Source organism: Sarcophilus harrisii, chromosome 6 (genome assembly GCF_902635505.1).
Source record: "Sarcophilus harrisii chromosome 6, mSarHar1.11, whole genome shotgun sequence".
In the NCBI taxonomy this organism is placed as follows: Eukaryota; Metazoa; Chordata; class Mammalia; order Dasyuromorphia; family Dasyuridae; genus Sarcophilus; species Sarcophilus harrisii.
The window spans coordinates 133,379,458-133,392,034 of NC_045431.1; the positions used below are offsets into that span (position 1 = coordinate 133,379,458).

Genomic DNA, 12,577 nt, shown 5'->3' on the forward strand with positions numbered 1-12,577 from the left:
CATTGACATTTTTAGGACAATACACTCCAAGGTCAGGGGGGACCTCAAAATCATTGCTGTCTCCCCTAAAAGCTATATTTCATTATGTGTATGAACTTTTTATCAGATTTTACCAGAATTTATCAGATTCCTCCCACCACTTATTTTCCTTTTAATCTTAGCTCTCTTGGATTTGTGGCGAACTCTTCCTTTTGTCATTAGAACTGTCCATTTCCTCTTGCTGATCCTTTCTGTCCTCTATCTATCTATAGAGCTAAAACATCGTTTTATGAGATGTTTATGAGATGGCACTTTATATCGTGTATCCGGCGGGAGTTTATCTGGTACGTGGTAGCTGTGGATCCAAACCTCGTTTCTGACAAGCCTGCATCCTTTTGTCAGATGAGAGCCTTTCCTTGGGGTGGCTTAGGTGGTGCAATAGCGAGAGGAATGGCTCAGGAAGACCCGAGCTCAACCCTGAGCAAGTCCCTGGCCCCGATTGCTTCAGTTTCCTTAATTACAGAACGGGAGTCCCACCGCAGCTATCTGGGTGGTGGCGAAGCTCCAGCGCGCTAAAACGTGAAAGAGATGCTTTAGCAAGTGCCCGCCCGCGGAGTAAGGGCTATATAAGCGCTTACTCCCTCCCCGAAGCCCTCCCACCCTCCGGCCCCGGAGGCGAGAGGTCTCGGTCTCATTTATATCCTTTTTAACCCCAGCAGGCTTTCGGGACTAATTAGCCTCCCCGGGACCTGGGCCAGGTGGCGGGGGCGTGGCCGGGACGCTGCCGCAGCCTGGGACCCGAGGGGGGCGGGGGCGGGAGGAGGAAGAGGAAGAGGAGGCCTGTCGGAGGTCATGAGCGCGCTGCGGTTGCTGGGGCTGCCGAAGCTGGGGCTGCCGCTGCGGGCTGCCGGGACCGCGGCCCGGGTCGGACGTTCGCGGCCCTTCCCGCCGCCGCCGCCGCGCCGAGCCATGAGCCGGTACATCACCGAGGAGCGGGGCCTCCCGGGCTCGGACCAGTATCGCCTCTACTTTAGTGAGTACCGGAAGAGACCGGGAGATGGGCGGCCCGCCCTTCCCAGGGTCTGCTGCCCCGCGGCGATGTGCCCCAGGCCACGGGATTGGTCCTGGGCTTCCGCCCCCTTCCGCCGGCCGGCCTCTTCCCGCCCCTCCCCGCGGCTTGGTTCGTCCCCTCCCCCTCTCGCTTATTTTCTTTTTCTCCTCCTCCCTTCCCCCCCCCCCCTCTCTTCTCTCTCCCATATTTCCTCTGACCACTTACGGGAAGCCCCCTTTAATCCGCCCAACCACGAGTACCCTCATTCTCGAATTTTCCTGTGTCGATTTTGTATCCATCCTATTTCCGGGAATTCTGCAGCCCCTACAATACCGGCGGCTGGCTTCCTCCTCTTCCCTCCCAATCCTTGCTTCAAGGTCACTCCCTCCCTCCCTTTCCTACCCCCTTGGCGGACCCCTCCTGAGCCTCGCGGAGCTGCTCTCCTTACGGAAGGAGACCCTGCAGGAGCTCATCGTTCCTTCCCAGCAGCATAGCGATCACTCGTGGGAACTAAAAGACTGAAAGCTTTAAAAGTTCCAGGCTAGGGAACCACGAATGTTAACAGTTTCTCTCCTGGGCTTGGGGGGCAGGGGGAGACAGGGCAGCTTTTTCTTTTTTTTTCTTTTTTTTTTTTTTTGGAAAAGGCTCCATGAACCGAGGGGTCAAATTGACTTTCTGGGAGGGGAAAGGGAGGCAGAAAGGGGGTGCCACCTAGTGGCAGTTCTCTAATCTCTCGTTTTTAAACTAGACGAATAGGACATTTTTTTGTATTTTAAATTTAGGAGTAATAGTGTTGTATGTGTTGTAATTGTAACCATAGTGGTTACTATTTTATTGCAAATCTACAGCATTTCAATGCATGATGGAAGGATTTGGAAATAGACAAACCTGGTTTGAAATCCCATTTCATCCACTAAATAAATGTTACTCTAAGCAACCTTCTCGATACCCCGTTTTCTTTCTGGTGGCAATTCTCTCTCGTTTTTAAACTAGACGAATAGGACATTTTTTTGTATTTTAAATTTAGGAGTAATAGTGTTGTATGTGTAATTGTAACCATAGTGGTTACTATTTTATTGCAAATCTACAGCATTTCAATGCATGATGGAAGGATTTGGAAATAGACAAACCTGGTTTGAAATCCCATTTCATCCACTAAATAAATGTTACTCTAAGCAACCTTCTCGATACCCCGTTTTCTTTCTGGTGGCAATTCTCTCTCGTTTTTAAACTAGACGAATAGGACATTTTTTTGTATTTTAAATTTAGGAGTAATAGTGTTGTATGTGTTGTAATTGTAACAATCCATAGTGGTTACTTTTATTGCAAATCTACAGCATTTCAATGCATGATGGAAGGATTTGGAAATAGACAAACCTGGTTTGAAATCCCATTTCATCCACTAAATAAATGTTACTCTAAGCAACCTTCTCGATATCCCGTTTTCTTTCTGGTGGCAATTCTCTAATCTCTCGTTTTTAAACTAGACGAATAGGACATTTTTTTGTATTTTAAATTTAGGAGTAATAGTGTTGTATGTGTTGTAATTGTAACAATCCATAGTGGTTACTATTTTATTGCAAATCTACAGCATTTCAATGCATGATGGAAGGATTTGGAAATAGACAAACCTGGTTTGAAATCCCATTTCATCCACTAAATAAATGTTACTCTAAGCAACCTTCTCGATACCCTGTTTTCTTTCTGGTGGCAATTCTCTAATCTCTCGTTTTTAAACTAGACTAATAGGACTAATAACAATGTCCTATTAGTCAATTCTGTCGCAACCTCCCCGGAAGGAAAAGAATGTGACATTCATCAGAAATATGGGTAATTTCCTCTATGATCCTATGACTTGTTCCCATTGTTTACATAGGCACAATTTAATAAGGTGAGAGAAAAGTAGGTATGACGAGGAGGTAAATAGAATCTTGTCTTCTAATAAAGAGTATTATTTTAAAAATTGGATTAATGATTTCTTGGGGGGGGGGGACTACTAATGGATATAAGCCCTACTCTGACCTTTAAAGCTCTTAGACTTGCCTAGGACACAAATGATTTTGTTCTATCAGGATCATACTTTTTTTTTTTTTTTTAAGCATGCAATTTTCTCCTACTTTTTCTTTCTTTCTTTCTTTCTTTCTTTCTTTCTTTCTTTCTTTCTTTCTTTCTTTCTTTCTTTCTTTCTTTCTTTCTTTCTTTCTTTCTTTCTTTCTTTCTTTCTTTCTCTCTCTCTCTCTCTCTCTCTCTCTCTCTCCCCTTTTATTTACAGGTTCTATGTATGGGTAACTTTACAGCATTAACAATTGCCAAACCTCTTGTTCCAATTTTTCCCTTCTTTCTCCCCACCACCTCCCCTAGATGGCAGGATGACCAGTCGATGTTAAATATATTAAAATATAAATTAGATACACAATAAGTATACATGACCAAACCTTTATTTTGCTGTACAAAAAGAATCAGACTCTGAAATATTGTACAATTAGCTTGCGAAGGAAATCAAAAATGCAGGTGGGCAAAAATATAGAGATTGGGAATTCAATGTAATGGTTCTTAGTCATCTCCCAGAGTTTTTTCACTGGGCGTAGCGAGTTCAGTTCATTATTGCTCCATTGGAACTGATTTGGTTGATCTCATTGCTGAGGATGGCCAGGTCCATCAGAACTGGTCATCATATAGTATTGTTGTTGAAGTATATAGTGATCTCTTGGCTCTGCTCGTTTCACTCAGCATCAGTTCGTGTAAGTCTCTCCAGGCCTTTCTGAAATCACAGGATCATACTTCTTGCCAGAGGCCTTTGGTCTTCCTAATTGAAGTTGGCTTTTTTTTTTTTTTTTAAACAATTTGCTGTCTAGCATCTCAGTTTTTGACTTATTTATTTGTGTGAGTTGCCCCTTATCTGAAACAATCATAAGATCTGTGAGACCTTAGAGATTATCTTGTGTTAGGCCCATAAGATTTAGAATTGGAAGAGATTTTATATATAACCCCACTGCTTTTGAAGAATTTGAAATTTAGAAGTTAAAGGAATGGCCCAATGCCACATAAACTAATTTATGTCAGATTTAGGGTAGGAATGGATATCCCTCGACTGATTCTCTTGTTTTAAAAAATGATAATACTTGACTGGTTGTGTGGTGAAAACTATTATGACTATTGCAGTTTTATTTGGATGCAAATCATTTACTGTAGTGTCCTTGTTTGGTGAAGATTATTCAAATAGATATGAACAAGTGCACAGGATTTGTTTTTCTTGAGGATAGGAAAGGGGGACAGCTTTCTGGGAGTTTAATGAATGGATTATGTTCCAAAATTTTAATGAGTTCGTTTTTTGGAATGAAGAATATATTTCACAGAAGTAATATACTATGGTGGCAGGGATCTCAAACTGTCTTATTTGCCTTAAACATACTAAGTGTCTAATAAATCAGTCCTTCCTTCTATCCTTCCATTATGCATTGAAATGCTGTAGATTTGCAATAAAATAGTAAACACTTTGGATTGTTACAATTACAATACATACAACACTATTACTCCTAAATTTAAAATACAAAAAAATTATAAAATAATCTTAAAATTTTTACACAGTTGCTGTATTTTTGAAGAAAAATGATTTAATTAGTGGGGAACTGATAGATATTGGTATTGATTTTGATGAAGAATTTAATTTATTTTGAAAGGTTTATGAGGTGATCAAATTTTATTTCTTATTTCTGACTTTTCTTCCCATCAATCAACACTACTTAGCTTACCAGGTATGATTAGGGTCACTTTTTTTTTTTTTTTTTTTTTGCCTTAGTAGAATGAGGAGAGCCTGAGTTAAACGGGAGAGAAGAGAAAATGGAGTGAGAAGGATGTTAAAAAGGATGTGAGTGTTCATGGGAAAAAGAGATTACCTGAGAGAAAATCAGCTGAGCAGTGAGCTGCTGAAGACAGGAAATATGTAGACCATGGTGTTTTCTGCCTGAGTGGAAAGAAAGGAATAGTTGGGGGAAAAATGTTGAGTCAGACAATTCCTCACACTACCACCAGATGGTACTGTTGATTCAATACAGCTTTGTGACCATGTAGTAGCTGATACCTCAAGGTGTTTTTGAGTAGTGTATGGTAATTGGCAACTAGCAACTTGTCCTCACACAAACTTTAGGTGTTTGTAAACTATAATGCTTATATGCTATATTGTGATGCAACTTTAAATTCATTTCTATAAGGAAAGAATTAGTGTAGTTCTGCTTCCAGAAGGAGTGTTTTTTTTTTTTTAAAGATTTAAAATAGAAATATTTCTCATATTTCCAGGCATTTTTTCTTGAAAGAAGAGTGGAGTTCTTAATCCCCTTGGAATATAAACCTAATTTAGTAGTATTTCTCATTAAAAGATTATATTTTATTTAGTGTTCTTTTGGATGTAGTTCCAAAATGTTTTTCAAAATGGTTAGACTAATACCACCAGTATTGTGCTAAATTTGTTTATTTTCCCAAAGCTCCAAGAATTTTCCTAATTGCCATATTTACTGGGTATGAGGTGAAATCTAAGAATTGTTTGAAATTGGATTTTCTGATTCTTAGTGATTTGGAGCATTTGTTCATACAATAGTTGATGACTTTTCATTTCATCACTTCAGAACATCATATTCATAGCGTTTGATTATTTACCTGTGGGGAAATACATTTTTCTTGGTAAATGAAGTGACTTTTTGCCTCCTAAGCCTTAGTTTGTCTGATTGTTACACTTGCATTGTCTTATAGTTGTGAAATCACAATGGAATTTAAATTTGTAGGATCATAGATTTAGAACTGAAAGGGGCATTTCAAACCATTGATTCTAGCCTCCTCATTCACATGTAAGAAAATGAGGTATTGAGAAGGTTGCTTAGAGTAACATTTATTTCGTGGATGAAATGGGATTTCAAACCAGGTTTTTCTATTTCCAAATCCAGATCTCTGTTCATTACTGCACCTGACTTCCACATTGTCTGTGTAGAGACTACTAAAGACCCTACTCATCCATATCTTCTTGGATACATTGCTTGGGCTTTTTGCCTGGAAATTATCTGCTTAAAATCAATTTAAGTTTCTCTTTATGGACAGGAATAATGATGTTTCCTACACTTTGGATGTTTATTACTAGCTCTTGATTATCCATAATGAATTAATGACATGCACAGTCCAAAAGTAATTTTTATTTGGCCTTGTACTACAACACTTAGGTACTAGGTGGCACAGGAGGGAAGTGCTGTGTTTGGAGTTAGGTTCACACCAAGTGTGGAATTTTGAGTAAGTTACTTAACTCTATTTGCCTCAGTTTCTTCATCTTCAAAATGAGCTGGAAAAGGAAATGGCAAATCTCTGAAGTATCTTTGTCAACCCCCCCCCCCAAAAAAAAAAACAAAAAACAAACAACAACCTAAATGTAGTCACAAAGGGTTAAACAGGACTGAGCAACAAGAGCTTTTTACCCCTCAAAGGTTCTGTGTTGAACCATATCTTAGAAGTTGGGAGCTTACAAATACTTTAATGGTTTCCATTCATTTTTAGTATGGGGATTCCTTTTTTGTGTGTTTTTTAGTTTCACTTGTGTCTGACTGGATCCTACTGGGAAAAAAAAGAAGAAAAAAGCAAAAAAAAAAAAAAAAAAAGAAAAGAAAAGAAAGAATTTAAAAAGTTTATACCATATGTCCATTTTCAAGTAAAATGAATACCCATATTATCCATATTCAAAAATCTCTTTCTCATCCTGTATATTGGTTCATAAGAGTCTTCTCAAATTTTTCTGAAACCATTTCTTTATTTATTATAGTGCAATAGTATTCCACTAAAACTAGATAACAATATTAGTTCAGCCATTACTCACTTGTTGATGGGCAACCCCTTAGTTTTTAATTCTTTGTCACTACCAAAAGCTATTTCTTTTTTTGATTTGCTTTTGATATGACTTTTTATACTTAGGTTGTATATCTTGTTGTTGTATATCTAGGTTGCTTATCTTGTCATAAAGTATTGATGTAAACTTAATTTTTGCCAGCATACTATTCAGTTTTCCCAGAAGTTTTTGTTAAAAATTGAGTCTTTTTGCAGTAGCTTGAGTCTTTGTGGTTTTTGAACCCTAGGCCACTGGATTAATTTGTTTCTGTATAAACTCTTACTCTGGTAAATCTATTTTAAAAAACCAGAACCAGGTAAACCTAGAATATCTTCCTCTAGTGTTCTCTGGTGGGTTTTCTTGATTCAGTTTCTTTGGGGTCTCTAGGAGAAGCCCTCGGTTCAGTTCAGTAATCACCACAAGTACAGCCAGGTGTTAAAGTCCAGATCCTTTATTGTCTCTTTCAAAGTCTTGTCTTCTTTTCTGGGGCCCGGTTAGCTTTCTTAGAGGCCTATCTCTCTCCTTGGTTCGGAGAGCTTAAGTTCCTGCCATCAGTCTTGTGTTCTCTGCTTCTGCCAGCTTCTTGAGGTCCTCCTGAATGTGTCTTGGTTTCTGTGGGGGAGGCAGGAGGACTACCACCACAGTCTCTTGTCTTCCAGTTCTGATTCTGGCTGAGTTTGTTCAAACTTATATGCTCTCTTATCATAGGTGTAAATCTTGTGGAACTATATTAAGTACTAAGTAGTCTACTGAACTAGGGAACTGTTAAGTACCATGCTAAACAACTATTGTCTCTATCAATTCCACTGACTTAGCACCTTGTAAGAATCCTTTGTTTCAAGTTTAGAGCCCATACCATCTTCTTTCCTACTTTATTTCATGATCTCTCTTGAGATTAATGATCTATTCTAGATGAATAAATATTTTTTCTATTAAAGTAATGTATAAAGTAATCCTTTGGTAGTTTGATTGCTATGGTACTAAATAAGGGAAATAATTTAGTAATGTTGTCATTTTTATTATATAGTTTGGCCTGCCATGAACAATTAAAATTTCTCCCATTACTTAGTTCTACATCTGTGGGATGGGTGCTAGACTTTCCTACCCAAATTGAATATTCAGAGGCATCTTCAGATACAAATAGAAAACTGTAAAAGGCAGGAACTCTGATTGATTTAATTCTACAACAAGGTGTTAACTCAGTGGAATTGATAATACAATGGTTATCTAATTTACCATGTGAGTTCTCTAGTTCAGTATGATTGATTTAATCCTAAAACAAGGTGTTAACTCAGTAGAATTAAGATACTGATTCTCTAGTTTACATATACTTAGTACTTAGTATAGTTCTACAAGTTGGATCTATTCTACAAGATTGACACTTATGATGATGTACTTATAATAGAATATGTAAGAGGAAAGAGATCTGGGAGAAAGACAGACCGGAAGATAAAGACCCTAAGTGGTGGTGGTCCTGTCTCCTTCACTTCTTCACTGAGAGCTGAGAGATTGCATCTTTGATCAGCCTCAGGGTGGCTCTCCTGCCTTCTCCACTGAAACTAAGAACCATTCTGGAGGGCCTCCAGAAAGCTAGCCGGCCAAGCCAAGGGACAGACTATGATGATTCTAAGAGTTCATTCATTTGCTTCCAAGTTACAATCAAACCTTGGTTTTTTATTAGCTTAACTATGCATTCTACATACTTCCCTTGGGGTGGGGAAGGCTCTTTTCTAAGCATTTGTCCCATTTCAGCTGAAACATTAGTTTAACCCTTACCAAAGTTTCCTGCTTGTCTATTTTTGTACAGAGACTTTTCCACTGAACTCAGGGTCATGTCAGTCTGGACTGCTGAGTGTAAATCCTTATTTCCACATTCATTCAGGTGCCAAAATGTAATATTCTGATTAGCTTTCTGGAAGTCTCGGGACCAGCCTTGGTCCTGGCAGAATAATAACCATGAGAATAGTCAGGGAAAAAGTCCAAAGTCTTTATTATCTCCTTCACAGTCTGTCTCCTTCGCCTGGCGCTGGGCTACCTTTCTGGAGGTCCTCCAGAATAGGCCTTGGTAGTGGAGGAATGCCAGAGGCATGAGTGCCACCATGAGGCTAACACTATTCTGTAACATTAACACAATTTTTTACTCAGTTTACTCAGTTGCTTCCCAAAATATAAATACTCAAAGGACTTGAGCAGTTTTTAGAAGATGTATTGAGAATTGTCACAGCTATATGAAAAAAGTTGTTGCTATTACTATTAATACAAAAATACAAATTAAGGTGACAGAAAAATTGTTAATATAATGACAGAAAGTTGTTAATATGTACTTGTCACTCCTTAAATGATACTAATATTTACTCTCCATTATTTTGACCTGAACCATACCTAAGGCCCTTTCTTTCCATCTTACTTAGGACCTTTCCATCTTACTTAGGAAAGGAATTTAGCTTGAGCTGCACCCCAGCTCCTAATTTTCTTGTCCTGTTCATTGAGATTTATTAGATAATAAAGGACAAATTAATCATGAGAAGTGAGTGTTTTTGCCAAGATCACCTGGTGACTAGGATCTTATTACTAGGCCTTGCTCCTTCATGTGACTTTGTACCCCTTTTCTCCTAAAACTAAAAAGAAATTCTTCCTGTGAGTCTGCTGGTGGGATGTTTCCTGCATAGTGGGTTAGCTTTCCTATTATTTTGATTAAAGATATCCTATTCCTGTTCTTAAGAGTTTAGTTTATTTCAGGAAGTTTATTTTAAGGAAGTTCACCTCATACCCAGAAAATTAACAGAGATGATAAAAGACATGGACTCTGTGAATTGGTCCAGTATTCTGGAGAAGAATTTGGAACTGTTTTTTAAAAATGATTTAATTATTTATTCCTTCTGACCCAGACATGTTGGTGCTGTCCATTTTTATTCCGTGGGGTGTCCATGACACAGGGAAATCTTCCATATATACTCACTTCCTTATGGCAGTGCTTTTGGTGGTAGCAAAGACTGGAAACAAAGTGAGGACCCACTGATTGAGAAATGATTAGATAAATCATGGCATATGTGGTTTGTTATGGTCTACCTGGATGATGAGCTGTTTTCTGATCACTACAAATGAAAGTGATTGCCTCCTTCCTTAATTTCCTATGGGTTTTGAATCCTTTCCTTACCCTTATTATATCCTATCTTGTTATCATACTTCTATCTTATTCTCTCCAACGCCCACTCTGTACCCCATTTATAAATCAGGAGCTGAAAGGGATCTCTTCAGAGGCTGTCTAATTCAAGCCATTCAAACAAGGAACCCATGAAGGTTAATTCAAGCCATTCAGGAAGAAACCTATTAACCCAGAAAGGTTAATGATATGCTCAAACTCATACTGCTAACTCTGTACCCCATTTATAAATCAGGAGCTGAAAGGGATCTCTTCAGAGGTTGTCTAATTCAAGCCATTCAAACAAGGAACCCATGAAGGTTAATTCAAGCCATTCAGGAAGAAACTTATTAACCCAGCAAGGTTAATGATATGCTCAAACTCATACTGCTAATATATATCAAAGGCAGAATTTGAACCCAGTTCTTATGACTCCAAAGTCAGTTCTCTTTTATTTTCTCTTATTTTGGTAAGCTACTTGAGGACTATTCACTTGGCTTTTTTTCATCCTTATCTTTCTAAGCACCTGGCACATGTTGATGAGTTGTTGAGAAGAATTTAACATTTCCTTTCCCATCATTTATCTTTTGTTGAAGTAAGGTGGGCTAGAACACATGTAGAATGCCCTCTACAATTCTGAATTCTAGAGAATAAGACAGAACTTGATATGATGATCTCTTTCTCATCATTATTCCTGACTTGTCAAGAATAGCTATTCTTTCAACTGCCTTTCTTTTCATGTTGCCAATGGCAGCAAGATAAGAAGCTAATTAAGAAGTGGATTGATCATTTCACCACTATCCTCCTTGTTGGTTTAAACATTTGAAAATCTGAATTTAAAAACTATGTTGAGAAAGAAATTGGAGAGGAAAACATACCCTAAATCAAGAAATTCCAAAGTTAAAATATTCCATGACACAAATTTATGACTTTTAAAAAACGATTTTCTAACTAAGGGTATTGATGTAAACTATGTTCCCTTTAATCTTTGGGGGAGATTGGAAAGGAACTTTTGGGGGAAGGTGCTCCTCCTGGTCTCTGGGAGGAGCCACACCCATTCATGATGAGTAATCTCATTCTATTGGAGATCTTCTTCAGGTGCATAATCACTTCCCTCTATTAATTGAAAAATTAGCCCTTAATCTCTTTAGCGTCAAACCTCAGAAGGCTAATAAAAGGTGACTCTGAACCCCAAATCTTTGCTAAATGCCTCTCTAGACTTAGCTCATTGATGAAGATATTTTCTTCTCAGTATAAACTCATCTTTGCAAAAAAAATCATCCTAACAGGATTCTTTGCCCACTAAGAAAGCTATCTTCTTAGCAAGCTGTCTTAGCATAAATAAGTCCATTCTTTGCCACAAATCTTATGCCTGTATTTATTGGGGTTTGTGAATTCTTTTGCAAAACCTGTGCAACTGGCCAAGGGGATCCTATTGCTGTTAGGGGATCTCTTACCCTCAATTCTCACATCTCATCATTTGGTGGCCTGTATGAGGATCCCTAAGAGTTTGGCTTAGGTAAGCTCATTTTTGCTGGTTGTCTATTCTATAGCTAGGACACCCAAATTCCCGAGAAAATTTGGGTTATTGGGAGCTCCACACTCAGCAGAATTCTCTGTCTGGGGACACCCAAACGGGAATTCCTACATTCTGACAAAAAGTCCCCTAATCAGAGAAAGTTTTGTCATTTCTCTTTATCTAGGGATGCCTAGGAGAATGAGATGCTGTAGAATCAGGGAAATCTAAGGCTTGTGGCAAAATGGGACAATCTACTCTATCCCTAAGGATTCTCCTTTAGACTGTCTCTTAAAAAACAGAGACAAATTCGTTTCAAAAGATCTCAAGACTAAGAAAGCTGTCTTCTTAGCAAAAGCTTAAATAAATCCATTCTTTGCTACAAACTTTATGCTTGTATTTATTGGGGTTTGCAAATTCTTTTGCAAAACCTGTGCAACTGGCTAAGGGGATCCCATTGCTGATAGGGGATCTCTTACCCTCAATTTTTGCATCTCCTCAGTATGTTGTACCAATTTTTTTTCTTTGAAAAGTATATACATTGATCATATATAGACTGTATTTCTTAGCCCAGAATTTCAAGAAAAAAAAATCTGAATCATTAAAGATATTTTAGACTTGAAGTTTTGTGGTCATATTCTCTCATTTGGGGTGATCTGGAAATTTATTTGCTAGATTGTTCTCTGGAATATGATAGCACCTCCAACCATGTCTTTCTTCCTTTCTCTTCATGTGGATTCTGGGAGGACAGAGGTCTTCTTAAAGCATAGGTCTCCTTCAAGGTCACAAATATCTGCATCCGTGGAGGAAACAGCCACATACGTGACATTCCTCACCTACTAAAGGTTTCTAGGCATTTACATCATTTTTTCACTGATGTAAATTTATATCACTTTACTTGGAAGTGAGTGAACTGCTCTCTCTTCTCTCCAGTAATTCAAGTTAGTCGAGAAATATTTAAATTCCTATTGTGTACCAGCCTCTCTGCTAGTTCTGGCAATACAAATGCAAGTTTTTTTTTTTTTTTTT

General features: G+C 38.4%; 1 protein-coding gene across 1 annotated transcript in view; it reads left to right on the forward strand.

Annotated features, from left to right (window-relative positions):
• Positions 1-784: 784 nt before the first annotated feature.
• Positions 785-12,577, forward strand: part of PPA2 (inorganic pyrophosphatase 2) — a 108,970-nt gene continuing 97,177 nt past the window's right edge. Inside the window, exon 1 of the mRNA XM_031943067.1 lies at positions 785-1,012. Coding sequence (XP_031798927.1) covers positions 832-1,012 — 181 coding nt within the window. The 5' untranslated portion in view covers positions 785-831. The remainder of the gene's footprint in view (positions 1,013-12,577) is intronic.